Source organism: Haliotis asinina, chromosome 13 (assembly GCF_037392515.1).
Source record: "Haliotis asinina isolate JCU_RB_2024 chromosome 13, JCU_Hal_asi_v2, whole genome shotgun sequence".
NCBI lineage: Eukaryota > Metazoa > Mollusca > Gastropoda > Lepetellida > Haliotidae > Haliotis > Haliotis asinina.
Window position 1 is genome coordinate 29,106,126 of NC_090292.1, and position 21,621 is coordinate 29,127,746.

At 41.2% G+C, this 21,621-nt stretch overlaps 2 protein-coding genes across 2 annotated transcripts in view; both read right to left on the reverse strand.

Annotated features, from left to right (window-relative positions):
• LOC137259276 (normal mucosa of esophagus-specific gene 1 protein-like) overlaps positions 1 to 12,107 on the reverse strand; it is a 30,166-nt gene extending 18,059 nt beyond the window's left edge. The window contains exons 1-2 of the mRNA XM_067796908.1: positions 11,726 to 12,107; positions 6,258 to 6,344 (exon numbers count right to left, since the gene is read on the reverse strand). Of these exons, the coding sequence (XP_067653009.1) occupies positions 6,258 to 6,320 (63 nt within the window). The 5' untranslated portion in view covers positions 6,321 to 6,344; positions 11,726 to 12,107. The remainder of the gene's footprint in view (positions 1 to 6,257; positions 6,345 to 11,725) is intronic.
• A 1,085-nt stretch (positions 12,108 to 13,192) lies between these two features.
• LOC137260430 (uncharacterized) lies at positions 13,193 to 20,321 on the reverse strand. The gene is made up of 4 exons (XM_067798088.1): positions 19,980 to 20,321; positions 18,647 to 18,814; positions 16,705 to 16,914; positions 13,193 to 13,530 (listed from the first exon to the last, which is right to left on the reverse strand). The coding sequence occupies exons 1-4, from the start codon at positions 20,068 to 20,070 to the stop codon at positions 13,280 to 13,282; spliced, it is 720 nt and encodes a 239-aa protein (XP_067654189.1). The 5' UTR covers positions 20,071 to 20,321; the 3' UTR covers positions 13,193 to 13,279.
• Between the last annotated feature and the right edge of the window lie 1,300 nt (positions 20,322 to 21,621).

Below are 21,621 nucleotides of genomic sequence, written 5' to 3' on the forward strand. Positions count from 1 at the left end.
TTAAGAGCAACAATTCCTGAGGAAAACCAACAGAGATTCGTGCTCTTCTCAAGGGCGTTGTTTTCAGTTCAAACGGGAATTAATATCTAATTCTAAATAATAGAAGAGCGCTTAACCAATCAGAAAACGGCATTTACCTGTGAGGTTAGATTAAATGTTTTAATATCTAAAAGTTCATGATTCCCGTGTTTCCTTACATGTATGTAAACTGTTATTTAAGTGAGTGAGTGAATTAGGTTTTCCGCCACATTCAGCAATATCACGACGGAGACATCTGAAATGGACTTCACACATTGTGAACCCGGGTCTTCGGCGAACGCTTTAACCACTACGCTATCCTGAGACATCAGATGTTATATAAGGACAACGGAAATTCAGCTGATACGCAGTATGATTTAGAACAAACTCTATCGATAACGACTTCTTTTATTTCGTAAGTGCGACGTTGTACGTTGTCAAGCGCAAAATAAAAGAAGTTTTTAACCATAAAAATAAATGTTAACATTTGAAAGATACCACATCAAGTCGAAATCACTTACAAAACGACAAACCACCAATGTGAAAAATGGGAAAGTGAATTTTAATAACACCATGTATGGACATGCATAAAATTCATTTTCCGTTTGATCTTAATGCAGAAACTTTACAGCAAGACTCGTCTTGCAATGAAATGCATATAGATTGACAAAATGATTCGATTTCTAAACATTTTAGCTACGATTTAAAAAGCTTAATAACATGACCGTAAAAAAAACCCCTGAAAATACCGCATTTCGGATTGCGGTACCATACACCCGCGGTTCTTAGTTACTAATACCGTGGTATGCTGTGGGCATGGTGGGCGAACTGCCTAAGGCGCAGGCTAGTGATCCAGCGAGGTTGAGGTTTCAGGATCGAGCCCACCTGTGTAAAAACCTTGGAGTGAACTTTGTGTGAAGACTCTTTCAGTGTTGTCACAACCCCTAGTGTACAGTACACAACCCTGTGCACTTAAAAGAACCCACGAATCCGTTGGTATATGACCAGATGGTGGCCACATGAACACGTGCATACACCTAGTTGCGGGTACGGCGACGTGCAGTAAACTTGGACAAAGTGCTGTGACTATGTGTCCCAGTCCACTAAGGTCTCAATTGGTAACTTGAAATACGATGTGCCGTTGAGATTGACATCCAGTGACTGAAGGAAAAATGCCAGCGCCTTGACCATGCTCTAGTGCGTGGATATGTGCGCTATATAAATATCCTATATCTATCTGCCACCTCCCCCACCCCCTGTTCATCACGGAGTATATTGAATATTGCGTACTTTCAAGATGGTCCCTGTTCAACCAGACATAAGACATATATTCAACAAGACGCATATTCAACCCGTTGTTTATTCAGACTGGTGTTGTTGGTCTACGCTGACTTGGATCTTGCGATTCTGCTAATCCTTAATCTGACTATGATCTTAAGCCTGTTGCTATTGGGTGTGAGTACCCTGTAATCCTATTTTACCGCCGTCTGTACCGTTTGCATCTCGATCGATCAGTTCTATCAGATAACCCATATCTGGTAAAGAGCTTGGCCTATTCTGCCCAGACCACGTCAACGTGTAATGAAGAGGGGGGTCGAATAGACCTATGTGAGTATAGAAGCTGGTGAGTATAGAAGCTGGAATTATTCATTGTATGCCAGAGTGCCAGTCCATAAATGCAATGCTGGAGTTAAGTCCCGGTCGACTGACCTCTCGCTCCTAGACGCAGCAGTCCTGAACGGACCCAATGAGTGACCTGAGCTAATGTCACCCTGGCAATGCGGAACGGTCATCTTAGTAAGTAACTGGTACTAGTGTTTACTTACACCAAAAACCTTGTTACGACAGGGATAAGACAAACATGGGTTGTTGAAGGACAGTTCGAACCAGGACCTTCACGGGATAAGACAAGCATGGGTTGTTGAAGGCCAATTCTAACCAGGACCTTCACAGGGTAAGACAAGCATGGGTTGTTGAAGGCCAATTCTAACCAGGACCTTCACAGGGTAAGACAAGGATGGGTTGTTGAAGGCCAATTCTAACCAGGACCTTCACGGGATAAGACAAGCATGGGTTGTTGAAGGCCAATTCTTACTCTGACCTTCACGGGGCAAGACAAGCATGGTTACTGACGACCAATTCTAACCCGTATCTTCACGGTTCAAAGATAACAAACCCTGGCTATTGCCCCAGCGTGAAGAAGACAATACCCCAACAGCCATATAACAATTACGGGTCGCTCGTGAGCTGTATGCTGTCGCCCATACATATATCATGTCGGCACTGTTGACGGCGATTATATTGTGCCGTGCACGGTTTAAACATTTCATGCATTTCGAACAGCTATAATATGTGGAATCCCAGAAGGGAGATTGTCGTGCAGTCACCTTTACAAGAACAAAAGCTGGTGAACCGAAAACACCCTCTAAACCAGAACCCGAGTTCCAGATCTAGTTAGAACTGGCCTTCAGCACCCATTATAGTAGGGCTTTGTACTTAAACATAAACTGTATTTATTACGAGGTTTATCAGGTACCCGCAGTACGTATTGCCATATATTGTAAACTTCAGTAGCTGACAGTAATTGAACATGTCGATCCTATTGTCTACATTATAAGTCCCTAAACATATAAGGTATGGTTTTGATGACAACAACCTCAAAATAAGGTTGTAAAGTCATGGATCTATTTATAGCATGAGAGTGTCCCGTTTTGTCAGTGAATAACGACGTTATGTTGTGAATGTGTGATGTGAATAAAAAATAGGTCTAGATATAATTTAAACCATAAATATAATAATAAAAAATTCTGATATAAAACATGGTATTGAATTTCAGTTGCATTAATCAGTCTCACTGTCCCTGAACCATATTCTTTTCCTCCCACTCCAAACCACCCACCCCCCACCACCCCTCCCACCCCTATATTACCAAAACCATAAATGAAGCAAGTCTAGTTCCAGAATGTCTCTACTTACTAGAGGTCATTTTCAATTTAAATGAATTTATTTGTTACGACAGCCTAAAATGGCATCGATTAAAAATACGATATCGTCACTGATTTGCCTAATCCATATCCGATTATTTGCCGACCACCAGATCTGGGCAGTTGAGTGAGTGAGTGAGTGAGTGAGTATGGTTTTATTCCGTAATTAGCAATACGAGGGATGTTCAATAAGTAATGACAACAAGAGTGTAAAAACATACTGCTTTAACATACAAAGTGTAAATTTTCACATTTCCTCCTCATGCGTATGATTTGAGGCTGATTAAAGGCATTACGGTATTCGTCTTTTGGCATGTCTCCGAGTTCTGAAATCACGGCTTTCGGTGGAAATTTCCTGCCAGTCACTCGTTCTGTCAATATTGTGAAGAGCCAGAAGTCACATGGTGCTATGTCGGGACTATATGGATGATTAGACCCAAGGGCCATCCCTTGCATGTCTATATACTCCGTAACATTCTTTGTCTTGTGGGGACTCACATTGTCATGGTGGAGCAGGATGCGACTTGTTCCCCGTCTCAGGTCGCTTCTTTACAAATCTTCAAATGGTCATGAAGGATCGAATGAGTGGTGCCAAGTGATATGGCCAAAAATGAACTAATTTCACGCACAGTTGAATGTGGATATTGATCAATGCATTCCTGGACAACTGCCATTCTACCATGACGTCAGTAAATACTGAATTGTGATTGGTTAATCAGTGCTATTCCGAGGTATATAACGACATTATATACCTTAGATTTAACAACACAGTATGTATTCTTTTTTAAACCGCAATAACGCGATTATGGTAGAGTGGAGATAAACATACTATGTTGGAATATCTTAGGTATATAAGGAAATTATTTTAGCTCTAAAGTTTTCGTTCGGTTTAAATATAGTTTATACCTATTATAATTTCGTTTTATAATGTAAGTATATTTTTCCGGCTAGATGATTGGTCTAGTATGATATCTACTAATTATGATTGCATCCCAATGTGACGCCATAACCACTTTTCATATTGGATATGACATCACATAATATGGTCAGGACTCATCTAACGCTTTCCATAGATGCTAAATGTGCACGGGTTATTTTTGCATATAGATATGGTAATGGTGTTGCCATTATTTGCTGAACAGCCCTCGTATTCCAGAAATGGCCGACTTATGTGGGGAATCGAACCCAGGTGTTCGGCGTGACAAACGAACGCTTTAACCACTAGGCTACCCCGATGACCACCCGTGTTAAACAACAAAGAAAAACTCAAAATGACTGAACCTGCTAACCTGAATTCTGAAAACAGTACTGTCATAATTCCACGAACTCTAAGCTGTACAAATTGCCCCTCATTTGTAGACATGGATAAATGCTTATCAGACAAGTATGTATGTAGCAAACACGCTCGTCCTTTCACCAGCATTCTACAAAATCGAATTTCTAACAGATCAGTGTACATCTTTGTACAATGCGTCTAAAAATAGCTCAGCTCGTTTCCCCGAATAGTGATAATATTCATTAAGCGATCGGCTGTCTGGTGCTGAGTGATGGATTGCGAAATGCCTGTAGTCAATCTACCACATAGAGATCAATCGCCTATTTCACACAGACTCAATGTCACCTTGAACCTTGTGTACGTGCACACGTGTAGTCAGCGCATCGATTACTTCGAACGTCACACAACACAAGGTCGTGTCATCTACCTATAGCCTCACCAGTCTGACGTTCAATAGAATGAATGGCGGTTCTTTCTACAAGGTGTCAGTGAATGAATGAGTTTAGTTTTACGCTGGTTCTAGCAATATCACGACCTGCGACACCAGAAAATATATTTCACACATTGTACCCATGGGGTCTTCGGTGTGACACGTGAATGCTTTTAACGACAATTAAAGCAGAATTATTTTAGTGAGTGAGTCTAGTTTTACGCCGCCTTTAGTAGTATTCCAGAGTATCCCCATGAGAGGAATCGAACTCTGGATTTCGGCGTAACGAGGATCTTAGATGATTGTTACGAAACAATTACTCAATCTTTATTATGGGAACGTGTAAATGATCGAGTCTGGACCAGACAAACCAGTGATTGATCTTGCTCGAATATTGTTAAACTAAACTAATCTAAACTCAGTCACTCTTATATTAATATTTTAAGCAGTGTATCAGTCTCACATCCGAACCCGGACCCTTGTGAACGAATGAACACATCACCTACAAGACTTTCATCAAATCAACACTTACACTAGTCCTTCTGGCATTAAGCATGTAAGTATAGTCTAACGTCGGTTTCAACAATATTCCAGCAATATCAAGGTAGGAGACACCAGAAATGGGATATCGCACCCTGGTCTTCGGATTGGCGATTGAACGCTTAAACCACATGACTGCCCCAGCGTTACGCATGTGTTCGAAATGTGTATCTTTCCTTAATACAAGGGATAGTTAGTCTATCACTATACGTGTTCCATGTGAAATATTCATGTTTCTTGTTTGAAAGGCTTTAGCGTGTTTACAATGCAACAGCCGCACCATGAATAATGACGAGCGGTAATCCGTGTCACCTGTTACACGGTGAGGAGTGTTGTGCACATAGACGGTGTTTAATCACCTTGATAACGTGATCGTATAAAACCTCACAAATCCGGACAGTAACCATCGGATTAACGAGGTTACAGAATCATCGGTATGGAAAAACCGTACTGTTATACAACCCAGTGATACCGTCCGGATTAACGAGGTTATAGAACCGTCGGTATGGGAAAACCGTACTGTTATACAACCCAGTGATACCGTCCGGATTAACGAGGTTATAGAACCGTCGGTATGGGAAAACCGTACTGTTATACAACCCAGTGATACCGTCCGGATTAACGAGGTTATAGAACTGTCGGTATGGGAAAACCGTACTGTTATACAACCCAGTGATACCGTCCGGATTAACGAGGCTACAGAACCATCGCTACGGAATAGCCGACCTGGGCTGTAACCCAGTGACACCGCCCGGACTGACGAGGTTACAGAATCATCGGACGACCACGTCTACAGACGACAGGTCACGTACTCGGTACTGTAAATATTGCATCTAGGTCGGAATTCAAAGGCGTATGTCGCTGATGTTTTCGAACTAATCTTGTGGATTAATAAAACAAGCTGAAGTGGTTTATCACATATACACACAAAATAAACACATGGAAACTCAATTTGAAACATACAACAAACAAATAAATTTATATTGATTAGAAATCTTATAGTACCAACCTCAGGAAATCTCTTGAATGCGCGCATTCCAAACCCGAAAGCAATATATCTCCCTTCAGACATGGTGGAAAATGCGAGGACGTGTTACTGAAATTGAAAAATATATCAAATTGCGGTAAATACGTCCAAATATTCCTAGCAGTGAATTTAAACATTGAAATGAAGTGGATCTTCCTTGCTACATTTTCCATGATCAAACTTTCACTTACTTACCCCACGATCAAACATTCACTTACTTAGTCCATGATCAAACTTTCACCTACTTTCCCCACGATCAAACTTTCACTTACTTATCCAATGATCAAACCTTCACTTACTTATCCCATGATCAAACTTTCACTTACGTTTCCCATAATCAAACCAAACACAACACGAAATATCTAGTCTGGACCAACTTAACGGAATTTCACGCTTGCCCGTTAGCACGAAACAAGCATAAATGCAACGATGATGATCATAAATGATCCCAATCACTTGCTAAGAAACGCCCTGAACAATTTCTTTATGCTTCAGTTTTAAGCCCAATTCACACTAGAGTACGACGGTACTACGATGGCATCACTAACGGATCGTACTGGAATCGTACTCAGATTGTCCCAGTGTACACGAACAACACGATTCCTGTACTACTAGTGCACAACATGAACACGATCAGAACACAAACGTGACACGATGCGTTCACGATGTCATCACGAAATGTGTGCGAATAACGCACGATGTTACTCAAAGTTGAGACCAATCAGAACTCTTCCCTCCAAAACGATGGGTAGATAATGCAGCGGTGTTGGGGGAGAGGGTACATGGCGCTTCTAAGATGACAATTAGGAGAAGAAGGTTGGAGCTGCAACTGGAACTAATTGATACGGAGTTGGAGATCACGGAGGCAGAGATGGAGAAGAGGAGGAGGATGTTGGAGGAAGGGCCATCAAAGAGGAGACGCAAAAGAGGTTACACCTCTCGAGGGGTCTCGAGATAGGTTGTATGAATGAGATTCTGCTAGCGGGGCTGAACAACAAAAGACCGGATCAGCTATAAGAACTTCCTGAGGTTGGACAAAGCCATTTCCAAGAGATGGCCGTAGTGACTACACGACCACATCACGATTTTTAACAATTTGAAACAGGTGTTTATATTTGAATAATGGTGATTTGCTAAGAACAAGATCAACAACGTCACTGCAGAATAAACAACACAATCACAACACGATGCCTGTACGATGCCTCAATTATGCATTCGTACAACGGTCGTGCTGTAGTGTAAATTGGAAGTTAGTGCAAGTTGCAACTAAATTAGACTAACAGAAAATGTAAACAGTAAATATTTTGGTGTAAGTTAACACCGAGTTTAGCAATAATTCAGCACTGCGGGACAATCAGACATGAGTTTCACGCTTTAATCCACGTGGGGTTTGAACCCCGGTCTACGACGTGACGAGCGAACGCTTTATCTACTAGGCTACCCCCTCGCCCGATAAGATGGTATGAATCCAGCTAGGGTCCATGCAGGTGGCCAAAGTACAATAGAACCCAATGGGCCCAAGAGTGGTGATCTACCCTCTCTTGCTGGCGATCCTAAGCCTTTTTGAATAGTGTATTGTCCTCATTTGAAATCATATTTGTCATATATGATATACTAGTTGGTTTTACTGTCGGTAGGTTTTTAAAATTTGCACATTTATCATGAATTTGTATCTATTTCATTTTATCTGTATAGCTGAAATGCTGCCGCTATGAATTTAAACTCATGCTCACTCAATCCAGACAAACGACTACTAATAAATACCTGCAGATAAGGATTAACTTGGGTTCAGTGCATGCTTAACCAGTATCGATCAGTTTCTAACATAATTCTGGAGCCAGCTGGTAGCCTAGTGATTTTAGCGTTCGCTCGTCACGCCGCAGACCCGTGTTCGATTCCCCACATGGGTACAATGTGTAAAGCCCATTTCTGGTGTCCCCCGTCGTGATATTGCTGGAATATTGCTAAAAGCGGAGTAACAGCAAACTGAGAAATTCGCTCACTGCCTAATTTTGATTTAAACGTTGCTAAAGTTGATTTCTATACGTCATGCCTGAACTCGATCACGAAACAAAAAGAAGATGGCTACGTCTCTTTGAACAGTGGATTTAGGGTGCTGACAATTTACGGGAATTTGTACGCAGGCAAATTTATATGTACGAAGCTAACATCATACATATAGGAAATTAGCATCATACATACACGAAACCAACATCAAACGTAGGAAAGTAAAACCTTACATGTACGAAACTAACATCATGTACGAAACAAAAAGAAAACGTAAGAAACTAACATCACACATGTACGAAACTAGCAAAAAAACGGAAGAAAGTAACAATATACACGTACAAAACTAACACAAAAGATGAACGAAACTAACACCACAGATGAACGAAACTAGCACAATAGATGAACGAAACTAACACAATAGAAGAACGAAACTAACACAATAGATGAACGAAACTAACACATTAGATGAACGAAACTAGCACCACAGATGAACGAAACTAGCACAATAGATGAACGAAACTAACACCACAGATTGGTCATACTAACACCACAAAATTTATTGGTCATAGTAATTTATTATTACGTAGTGTACGTATTGTACGTAGTTTACGCAGATACGAAGTTTTAGGCAGTTTCTCTGAAACTCCGGCTTTTCATTTTCATGAATAAACGTTGAATCACTGAGAGCAACGGACGTGAACGTCAACGGAGGTGAGATTGTTTATCAGCAAAATCGCATCAAGTGCCGGGATCGCTATGATGACTCTGTCCGTGTTTAGCTTGGTGAGTTTATCCGGTTAACTAGCCGGGTTTTATCACTTTGACAGCTCGTGCAAAACAAGCCTAGCGGTATCTTTCTTGAGAGAGTCTACCAGAGGTCGGAGGTTTATCACTGTGAGCTTAATCAGCGATGACCCTCCTGAATCCCCAACCAAAACGGAGTGAGTGAGTTTAGTTTTACGCCGCCCACAGCAATATTCCAACTATATGGCGGCGGTCTGTTCATAATCGAGTGTGGATCAGACAATCCGGTGATCAACGACATGAGCATCGATCTGCGCAAATGGAAACTGATGACAAATGTCATCCAAATCACAGAGCTTGACCACCCGACTCCGTTAGTCGCCTTGTACGACAAACATAATCGTCTTTTGTGGCAAGCAAAGTTAGCTAACGACCTTATTCTATCCCGGATCGTCACGGGTCCCATTCGTAAAGAAACGAATTTTGGAAGATTCCTTTTAATCTTTTAAACAACGTTTGTGACGAACATTCTTGCGACGAACTGTGGACATGTCTCTTTTAATCGAAATTCGTGTAACAAACTTCTGTTATGTCGAACTAAATTTAGCGATCCCGCCATCATCGTAGTTTACTATAAGTGATGGATGTCACTGAACGCTGCAGTCAGCAACATTCCATTTACTCGAAGGCCTTCTGTAAATAACTAAATCTGCAACATAATGAGGCAAGACTGACCAATCGATAGCGTTTGTCGCCTCTTGTGACAAGCATGGTTTGTTGAAGGCCAGTTCTAATTTCGTTTTTCTTCCAGAATGTAACCCTCGGAGTCTACTTATGCATAGTGAGATGACTGGGTCTAACTCAACTTTGAGAAGAGCCTCATTTAAGTCGTGTCGGAAACTAATACCAAACATGTACCAATGCACTCAGTATCTAAGAAACTAATACCACATATGTATGGAAACCAACGCTGTACACGTACGAAATTAATAAAGAGCATGCATGAAAATAACACCATGCATTGACGCAACTACAGTGAGTGAGTTTAGTTTTAAGCCGCACTCAGCAATATTCCAGCTATATGGCGGTGGTCTGTAAATAATCGAGTCTGGACCAGACAATCCAGTGATCAACAACATGAGCATCGATCTGCGCAATTGGGAACTGATGACATGTGTCAACCAAGTCAGCGAGTCTGACCACCCGATCCCGTTAGTCACCTCTTACAACAAGCAGTCACCTTTTATGGCAAGCATGGGTTGCTGAAGGCCTATTCTACCCCGGGTAGACCTTCACGGGTCCTCGCTCGTTGCTGAAGGCCTAAGACGCAACTACAAACATTTCCCACCATACATGTACGAACTTAAAATCCAAAGTAGGAAAGTAACACTATACATGTTATATACACAACACCACACGAAACTAACACTAATCGTGGGTATTTGCATCATATGTGCAGGAAGCTAACACCATCCATGCACGTAACTAATGCCATATATGTGCAAATCTAACATCAAATGTAGGAAAATAACACCATTACATATACGAAACTAACGTCATACATATAGGAAACTAGCATCATACATACACGAAACCAACATCAAACGTAGGAAAGTAAAACCTTACATGTACGAAACTAACATGTACGAAACAAAAAGAAAACGGAAGAAACTAACATCACACATGTACGAAACTAACAAAAAACGGAAGAAAGTAACAATATACACGTACAAAACTAACACAATAGATGAACGAAACTAACACCACAGATGAACGAAACTAGCACAATAGATGAACGAAACTAACACCACAGATGAACGAAACTAACACCACAGATGAACGACACCAACACATTAGATGAACGAAACTAACACCACAGATGAACGAAACTAACACAATAGATGAACGAAACTAACACCACAGATGAACGAAACTATCACCACGGATGAACGAAACTAACACAACAGACGACAATAACAGCATATGTGTATGAGCCGAACACAAGAAGGAGGAAGTAAACACAATATGTGTTCGAACCTAACCTAAAACGAAGTAAATCAACACGATACATGAACGAAACTAACACCAAACATAGGAAAGTAACACTATCCATGAATGAAAATAGCCGTATTATGTCCACATGGAGTCCTGACATCATAGAAAACAAAAATTCAACAAAGGCTAGCTTTTGTGGTTCACAACAGAATAAACATCGGCGTCCTTAATCAAGGACATACGGTAAATGCCCTCAGAGGACGGTGGTGTACAGTACTGTGCAAATAATTAATACAGAAATGTCACATCACTTCACATATTTGTAAACACTGAATTAAAGTCATAACTGTAAAAAATTATATTTGGATTTGAAAAAAAACCAAAAAAAAAAACCCGTTCAAGTACGTGCATTACTCACTGGGAGTAACGACTAGAAATGTGTAAAACACTGTATAGGTAGTTGATAAGTTAAAAAAATCACTTTAAAAATCACATAATTTATAATCTTTCGCTAGAAAACCAAATGCATGCGAAAGGACATGCATTTAATATGGCGGACGTCAATGAAACCGCCTATCGAAGTGAAAACTCATACCACGGACAAATATTAAATATTGATTTTTGCTTAATTACGTCAGAATGTACTCACATCAATTTAAACATATTTCCAACGTGAGTAATGTTATATTTTTTCAACTTACCTAGATTTGAATAATCCTTTCTTAACGATGCGGCCGTTTAAGCGAACTTCGTCCTCTGATAATGCAATCTCGAGACACAGTCCGCCTTTATCAACCCACGGATCATGCGAACTTGCACGTCGGCTAGTTCAGCGGGGAATACCCGGTATGACCTTCTGAAGGTTACCGGAGAGACTCCTCGTGTGCTGGAGACGGGATGATCGCCACTGGTCAGTAGAAACGGAACTGTGACGATGTAGTCTGGGATAAGGAGGGGGATGTCGTACTATGGGAGTGTGGATGGATGGAGGAATTCTGTTTCTGGTGATGGAGCACGTGGTGCATCTGTCATACCCGGAAGTTACTTGAACATGTAGTGTTTGTGTAATCGAGTAAATGGGAGAGAAAATGAGTGGTAGCTGTTGTTGTCATAGTAGTAGTAGTAGTAGTAGTAGTAGAAGTAGTAGTAGTAGTAGAAGTAGTAGTAGTTGTTATCGTCGACGTAGTAGTAGTAGCAGCAGTAGTAGTAGTACATGAAGTTGTTGTCGACGTCGTCATAGCAACAGCAGTTGGAGTAGTAGAACTGTTTTTGCCGTTCTCTGCATTATGTATTTTAGAACATCATCATATAAATATATTTTGAAATCATATGTTATTTCGTTTACGATCCATTGATTTTTGGTCTTTATTATTGTCAACCATTTTCTTCGGTGTTATTGTCATCATCAGCATTACCATCATCATCATCATCATCATCATCATCATCGCAGCAGCTGCGGCAGCAGTAGTAGTCATAGTAGTGGTTGAGGCTATTTCGTCATCATCAGCACTATGATTACCATTATCTAGTCAAATATTTGAGATCATCACCATCATCATCATCATCGTCGTCGTCGTCGTCGTCATCGTCATCATGGTCGTCGTCGGTAGCAAGCGGTTACAGAAAACGATTGTTCGGAGACCGCTGAATTCATTCCTTTATTAAACCTGCGCCACCCGGCGAGAACCCAGCGTACATTCTACCGCCAGAGTAGCCTGCTGTAGAACGTCTGGTTAATAGAGCTGAAGTATGGGGAAAGGAGGGCGGACACGGGCGGGCCACAAGTATCAATCTTTCCGGATCAATACTATACTGTTAGAACAACGAATTGCATTGCGATCGATTGTCAACTGTCAGTCGTGTTTGGCTAGAGCTTGCAGAGTTATGTCCTCTTTGCAGTGCAATCGATAAGATAGTAATACTGTACTTAAAATATAGACAGTGTATATCTAGGCTTACAAGAGTTGCGTCCCCTTGTACTTTTATTGGGGAGAATATTAAACAGATTATGACATGTGACTTTATCAAATGTATGCAGTGAGTGCGCTGTTCAGTGTCCATTCATCTAACGCATATATATCTGGTATATTGCTGAGTGCGGCGTAAAACTCCTCACTCATCTGGCATTAAACAGCATCTCCATCGTTGGTATAAACACGACATCGGAGTCACTGAAGAAACGTTTAATGATAACATTACAGGAGTACACAGTCTTTGTTAATAGAAAATGTCCGGTTAGAACAGGTTCCTTTATGTCACTGGACAGTTATTTGGGGGTCGCCCTGTTTAGACGATGTTGTATCGGTCAGGATCCTGCAGAGGTAGCGGAGACGTGGCGAGCACAAGCCGTCCCCGAGGCCGTCATACATGAAGGACACGCACTTGTAGATGCTGAAATCCATGGGCTCCCCACTCCCCCACCCCCCAGAAAAAGTACTGTTGGTCACCCACAGGTACTTCCCCGCCACACGCTTCCTCCCAACCCAGGCCTTCAGCATTGGAGACACTGAAATGAAGAACACTGACTGTGAGAACTAATAAAGATGATAAACATGTGTAATACGCCTGTATGCACGCACGTGGGTATGCACGCACGTATGTATGCTGTACAAACTACACATGGTGGGTTAAAGAGTTATAATTGCTCCTAAAAAATAGTTTGTTTTAGCGAGATTTAAAAAATATATGGACTGTAACATCAGCACAGGTGACAGACAAAGCCTTTGTCTTGCTTTGCTTCACATTTATTCAAAATTTCGCTAAAAGTCAATTCCATTTTGAGTCAGTTTAGTTTTGCATTGCGTAGATCGATGCTCATGCTGTTGATCACTGGACTGTGACAGCTGACAAATAGCGGTAATGCTGCTGAGTGCAGTGTAAAAACAATAAACGAACCCGACAGAGGAGAAAACGTATACATACACTGGCCAAAAAAGAAACGCATAACCAAAATACCAGTTTACCTTGACGTGTTTTATATAATCGGATTACACAATAAATAAAAATGAAAAACTACCGTATTTTACACAGGGTTAGGCACATGCTTCCTCCACTACATACAGTCATTTGCTTCTCTTAGGGACATCTGTGTCTGTGACGGCATTGTGACGGCATTGTGACCACCACGAGCATCGACCACTGCTCGGCACCGCCTGGGCACGGGCTGAATGAGTCGTTGAATCTGGAACCTTCTCTACTCATCCTGCAATGCATGGCTCAGCTGTTGGTGCGCGTCTGTGGTTGCGGCTGTCGGCGTCGTACACGTCGGTCTAGCAGATCCCACAAATGTTCAATGGGGTTGAGATCCGGTGATTTGGATTTCCATGGCGCAGTACATTCACATTTTTGTTGGCAAGATAGTCCGTGGTAACACGTGCAGTATGCAGCCTAGCGTTGCCTTGCTGGAAAATCTCTTCTGAAGTCAATGGCGGGAATAAGGTGACCTTGGAGGATCTCATCACGGTAGCGTACAGCAATTAAATTTCCTAGTACGTGCTCCAGATCTGTCCATTCAAGGACATGCCTACCCACATCATGACACTATCTATTAACTTCTCGAATAGTGTCGAGAGTAGCGTTCGTTTCTCCGTCGGTAGACACGTATCCTACTATCGTGGCGATACAGCAAGAACCGCTACTCAGCACTAAACCAGACACCCCTCCAGTGCACTAAGGTCCATGGTCGAACGTTTCTGCACCATGGCAGACCTGCACGACGATGATGATACCACAGATCAGGTGCTGTATATGGTCGCATTGGTCGTATCCTATGCTGTCGTGGGCGATTTTTGATGGTTTGCGTTGATATTCTACGAAGTCCACGAACAGGAAGTCCAGTCCATTGTTGGCTGTATATATTGCACTAACTGTCCGGTTGCGCAGATGCCACACCCGGATGAAGCGGTCCTGCGCCGGAGTTGTGACCCTTGACCTACCAGTTCTGGGTGGATCTCTTGTAGAGTTGTGGAGTCTGTAGACGAGAGATGGTACCCTGCCTCACGTTGAAGTGCCTGGCTACTGATGACTGACTTTCTCCACCTGCCAGACGTCCGGTGGCTACACTCTTCTTTCAGTCACTCTTCTTTGTCTTGGCATCTTGACGGCCGTAAATACGGAACAACTTAGAGTGATCCGCAACGGGACTGTCACATTTTTATACGCATTAATATTGCTATGAACCTTCAGTACCCGTATTTGCACGTGCAGCATGCTTACAGCTTTTTCTCCATGCGATTTCCCCACGTTTTAATTCAAGGTGCGGTATTTTGGCGACAGTTCCCCAAACGTTGCGTCCGTGTGCAACGAAGCAGTGCACAGGTAGCAATGACATTTATATTGATTTCAACCGTTCTACTTTGACAAACAGATTTTCGCTATACGGGTTTTTTTGCCCAGTATATTTAAATGCAATGGTATTTCGAAGCATTAGCACTAATCATTCATAAATATACGTGGACTATCGTTGTGATGAGTATTGACGAATAGCAGTCCCATCTTCATCAGTATGTAGTCATTGTTCAAGTAGCCAGAATGGTGACTATTTTTAGACGGCTTTTAATTTTGTACTGTACAAGATACCGCCTGTCATGAATATATACAAACCCTGAAGACTGAAAGATAAAAAGCGATACCTTTATGCAAGGTTCGCACAGCAGGTGAATTTTTCAGTAAAGACACTCGGATATTGTCAGTCTGATCGTTCATCGTCTTTCTTTCTTCGTTTAAACATTGTTTACGACTCCATCCATGCTGTCTAATTCACAAATCTATGTAAAGACTATTACCAGGTTATCCATTTTTTTAATAGAAATTCTGAAATTTTATTTATTTATTTATTTATTTATTTATTTATTTATTTATTTATTTATTTATTTTAAAAAGATTTTTTTCAAAAATTATTTAGTCAGCCCGCCCGCATTTTTTCTCTCTTGTTCGTTCTGTATGAAGTTGATATTATACACGTAAATATATTCGAATAATTTTTTTGCCTATAGCGGCAAGACAAACCATGATTGGTGTTGGGATTAACGAACCAAGCACTCAGGAAACAATGACTACCCACCGACACTGTTCATAAGGTGCAAGGGTCGTGGGGTAGCGTAGTGGGTAAAAGTGAGTATCTCAAGCCGAAGTCTCGGGTTCGATTTCCCATATGGGTACAACTTTTGAAGCTCCTCGCTGGTGTCCCCACGCGATCTTGCTAGAACATTGTTTCAAACGGCGTACAACCGAACTCACTCACTCACAGAGTGAGACCAAAGCAGTGACATAGATATCTAACCAAAGCCAACCTTTAGGAACGCTACGACACGAGTGTCGCTTGTCCATTATCCTCCTGAATTTCTAACACTCTCATCAGTAATGCTTTGAGAGAATGTGATTTTAGTCGCTTTGAGAACGAAACCGCAAATGTGACGACGAGAGACACTAGAAATGGGATTCACCTATTGTAACCATTTGGAGATTCGAACCCGAGGGTCCGACTGAGAAAAACTATCCTGTATTTCGTGTTATACAATGTCGTGTTAGACAGCAATAGGCTTCATACGTTGTACCCATGGGGGGAATCGAACCCGGCCTTCAGCTGACGAGCGAACGCTTTCGCCTCTAGGCTACCCCGCCGCCCTTTTCATGACCGAGGATGAGACAAGCTGCTAAAATTAGGCTTTATCGGGTGTACCTGAATCGTATGCTGCCTCGCCGAGGTCGTTGAGGTACCTCTTCATGGTGTCCACCTCTTGTTGACTGTAGAATGTCATCAAGTCGCCGCCATCTTTCTGACAAGACTTCCGGCCATCTTCCCATTTCCGAACATCTTTCATTGCGCTAAACCGGAAGCACAGATTGTCTTCCAGGTAGGAGTAACCCGGATGTGATAGACAGGCCTTTTCTGAAACATACTGATCCATTAGACTGACTGTATGAGTGTGAATGCGAGTCTGAATTGGTTTTATTACTTTTATTGATCTATTAATTTTATATATTTTTTACGTTTTTATTTTTAATATTTTATTTATTTATTCATTTATTGATCTATTAATTTTATATATTTTTTACGTTTTTATTTTTAACATTTTATTTATTTATTTATCTATTTATTTATTTATTTGTTTGTTATTTTTTGAGAAAAAAATCAGTTTGTCTATTAAGGACTTTCGAACAATAAAAATATCGTATATTGCATGTAAAAAAGAACAAAAATCACTGAAACACTGAATTGTCTTTCATTACGTACTGCTAGACACATATTAGATGATCCTGCGCACTAAACGCATTTGTGACAAAAGAGGCGGTACAAGGAATTAGGCGAGTACACTTGGCTGCAACAGGCAGGTTTCCGATCATGCACGTGCAATACATGCTAAACGTGACATGAAATCAACACCGCATGAAATCAACATGAAATCAACACTTCGAATGATAAGATTGCAATTTCAGGCATAAGATACTGATATTCCACGCTAACCTTTAGTTAAGACGAAGACAAATAGATTATTGGGGCATTGACAAGCATTTCAGATATTCAACAATTTTGTTAAAAAATACCCAGGAAAATGTCATTTGCTTCGTGAAATGGATCGGTGGTCCTAAACATATTTGCTCAGTATATTGTGTTGATTCAATTCGTTGGGATTGTACCTGTTCCCAAATCGAGTGTGCTATAACAATTCATGCCTGAAACGCACGGGGAAAATGAACTTCTAGATATTTATCAGACAACCTGTCTCCCTCTTGTTTCAAGTGGATCGTTCTGTGGGGCGTTCCCAAGTATGCAAATTGGGGTCATTTGTCAGGTCGCGGATCGTCTTATATATGTTTACCAGTAGTGAAAGCAAGGCATGGACTTGAAACTAAAGTCTGTTTACACCTTGGCATCTATTTACTTTCGTTAAAGGTCTTTATGGAAGAGTGACGATTTATCGACACTTACCTATCTTGAGTGAGTGAGTGAGTGAGTGACTATGGACTTAAGCCGCTTATAGCAATATTCCTATAATATCAAGGCGGTGGACAGACTAAGTGGGCTTAACACCTTCTGCCCGTGTGACAGGCGAACGCTTTAAATACCAAATAATTCGACTGTGTTTAACGTCTTTTGTTTTTTATTTCAAACTTGCTTCTGCTGAAGTTAGAGGAATCGCAAGTTTGGCTAAGACATTACGAATGGTCGCCTGCTGGGATGGGACAAAGGTGACATGGCACGGCAATCAGCTTTATATAGCCGCATCGCCTTACGCAGCTCTTACTAACAGTCCAGCAAAATCACGACGGTCCGAGAGTGCATGTGAGTGGGTTTAGGCTTACGCCGTACTCAGCAATATTCCAGCTATATGGCGGCGGTCTGTAAATAATCGAGTCTGAACAAGACAATCCAGCGATCAACAGCATGAGCATCGAATTGCGCAAATGGGAACATATGACGTGTCAACCAAGTCAAAGAGTCTGACCACCCGATCGCGTTGGCTGAGTGCGGTGTAAAACTAAACTCACTCACTCACTCCAGCACTGGTTCCACATATCGCACCCCTATGGGAATCGAACCGTTGTCTTTGACGCTTTGAACCCTCGAATAACCCGCGTTATTTGATATAACGAGGTGATGTCCTGCAGTGTGTATGTACCTGTAATGTTGATTGGACCTCTGGGTTTGTCACTATTTTTTGTTGTGTCACTCTCTACAGGTGCTCCATCCCCTCTTGGCGCGCCTCCCTCTCTTGGGGTTTCACCATCATTTGTTGATGTGTCAGTCTCTTTTATTACAGCAATCCCGGTGGCGTGGTGTGTTGACCCTGTAAAACATGCAACATTTGGGACAAAGTAATAGCAGCAATAATAGCAAGCTTTAGTAGTGCAACATTAAATAATAGCAGCTTTAGTAGTGCAGCATTAAATGATAGTAGCTTTAATAGTGCAGCATGAAATAATAGTAGCTTTAATAGTGCAGCCTTAAATAATGGCAGCTTTAGTAGTGCAGCATTAAATAATAGTAGCGTTAATAGTGCAGCATTAAATAATGGCACCTTTAGTAGTGCAGCATTAATAGTAGCTTTAGAAGTGAGGGGTTAGTTAGTAGTAGCTGTAGTAGTGAGGTGTTAAATAATAGTAGTTTTAGTAGTGAGGGGTTAAATAATAGCAGTTTTAGTGGTGTGATGTTAAATAATCGTAGCTTTGTAGTGCGGCGTTAGATATCAACACGACTGGTCACCATTCTGTGTAACGAAAGTCAAAATCGACGCACCTAATCTGTGCACGGGCTCATGACTTGCGAATGATAAATTTGCAACATATGATTTTGTAGACTTATCGAGGTTTCCGTCCAGTAACAACTTTCTAATTAAATTATTATTATTATTATTATTTATTATTTATTTAGTTTAGAATGGTTCACGTGAATGCTATACGTCATCTTGACTCGCACTCACAGAAATCGATATTTTAGAATTTGATTCGTTTAGAACTGTCGTTTAGGTACCCGTGAAAATCCGGGTTAGAATACTGATCTTCAGTAGTCCATGCTTGTCTCGTAAGAGGCGACTAACGGTATCTTGTGGTCAGGCTCGTTGACTTGGCTGACACATGTCATTGGTGCCCAATAGCGCAGTTATAATCATGCAGTTGATCACTGGATTTACAGACGGCCGCCATATAGCTGGAATGTTGCTGAGTGCGGTGTAAAACTAAACTCACCCATTCACTCTCGCTCAGGAGCCTGACTACCACCTCACAGTATGACGGCAGTCCCTATACAGACTGAAGTATGATGGATGCTTGATCTTAAATTATATCTCAAACTGCATACAGCACATTTAACAGCTTAAAAACCTTTCTCGCAATCACCTGGTGTAGATCGGTTGTATCGCTACTGCTCGCGTGATGTTGGCTGGTAGGTTCCGAATATACTCACACGCATGCGCATAGACGTTCGCTGCACACATGACTAAACAGATGCATTACCTCCCTCCTGAATCCTAGTGGCGTTATCCAGCTGTTTCTTCATTAGATTCAACTCCTCGGGTTTAACGCAGTAGCATGATGCTGAAATCATAAACTGAGCCTATTTGATGTTAATTCTCACCCTCTCCACATAAAGCAGACTCCCACATAGGAAACTTTCAAAATCAAGCTGAAAACGCTCATTTTTCCAAGCCCTATTTCTAAAATATATTTTTACATCAATTTCAATGTATACGTATTTTGCTATTCTACCCTTTTCGCCCCTATTGCCTATAAACGACATTTTTCCATTACCAACACCGAGACTCGAACGTGGAACATACCGCCTCGCCATGTAAAATGTTATGACAAGAAAGTCAGAGTTATGTCCCTTGTAAACAAGACATACCCCTGGCATAGTGAAGATGAAAACATGTCGGATGACCTATAAACGTTTCATTATTAACCATTGTGTTAACAAGTGTTATCTATGATATTTATTTTGAGTTTATCATTTAAACCTATTGTTTAACTTCTAATCAGAAACTGTCACAAGTCCAGAAAAAGCGTGAAATTGTAATAAGAACTGCAGCAAATGAGAATGAAGAACGCTAATCTTTCTTTCTTCATTTATTTATTTGTTTGTTTGTTTGTTTGTTTGTTTGTTTGTTTGTTTGTTTCCCTCACCGACCGGCCCGTGCTCAGAATTTGCAACATGAGTGACATGCCCTTTCATGTCAGTGAAGAATCAGGGGGTCGTGGAGATGGGAAACGGGAAAGACTACTGACAACCCAACAGAATGTTGTTGAGAGCGACGATATGTTCCCCCAAAAACAAAATCAGTTCATTTTGCGTTGTACACAGTCCTGATATTCTGTAATATATCTATCAGCGCCTTGAAACCATATTCATTCACTCACTAGTAATCAGCCTGAAAACGGTTCATTACCCTTTGACTCGAGCCCGGTTCCAAAAAAGTGACTTCAGTAACAGGGATGTCGTGAGTCTAAGTTAACCCTACAACAGCTTTAGAACTGGTTTTCAATAATGCTTGTCGTAAGAGGCGACTAACGGGATCGGGTGGTGAAGCTCCCTGACTTGGTTGACATATATGATTGTATTCCAATTGCGCAGATCGGTGCTCATGCTGTTGATCACATGATTGTCTGGTCCAGACTTAATTATTTAAAGACCACCGTTATATACCTGGAATATTGCCCAATACGGCGTTAAACAACAAATAAAAAACTTTATAGAGCAGGGGCATGAGTGTTAGCGATGAAAGTAACTCGACTTAATGCTAAGTTCGCTTTGTGCAAGTGGATCCAGTGACACAGAGCGATATGATTGTCGTAAGTATATCTCAAACTTGTGGACTTACCATCAAATAGTGCTAAGATCGCTTTGTGCGAGCTGACCCAGTTATACAAAGTGATACGATTGTCGTAAGTTTATCGCAAACTTACGTACTTACGATCACCTTAGTGCTAAGATCGTTCTGTAGAACTACTGTTGATCGTGTATACATGCTGTACCTTGTGCTGTTTGCTTTGATTCTAGAGAATCCAACTTCTTCATCATATCTGCCAGAGATTTTTCGAGTCTCTTCACAGCTTTATGTGTCTCGTCTGTAAAACCATCATAATAAGTTGAAATTCCAAC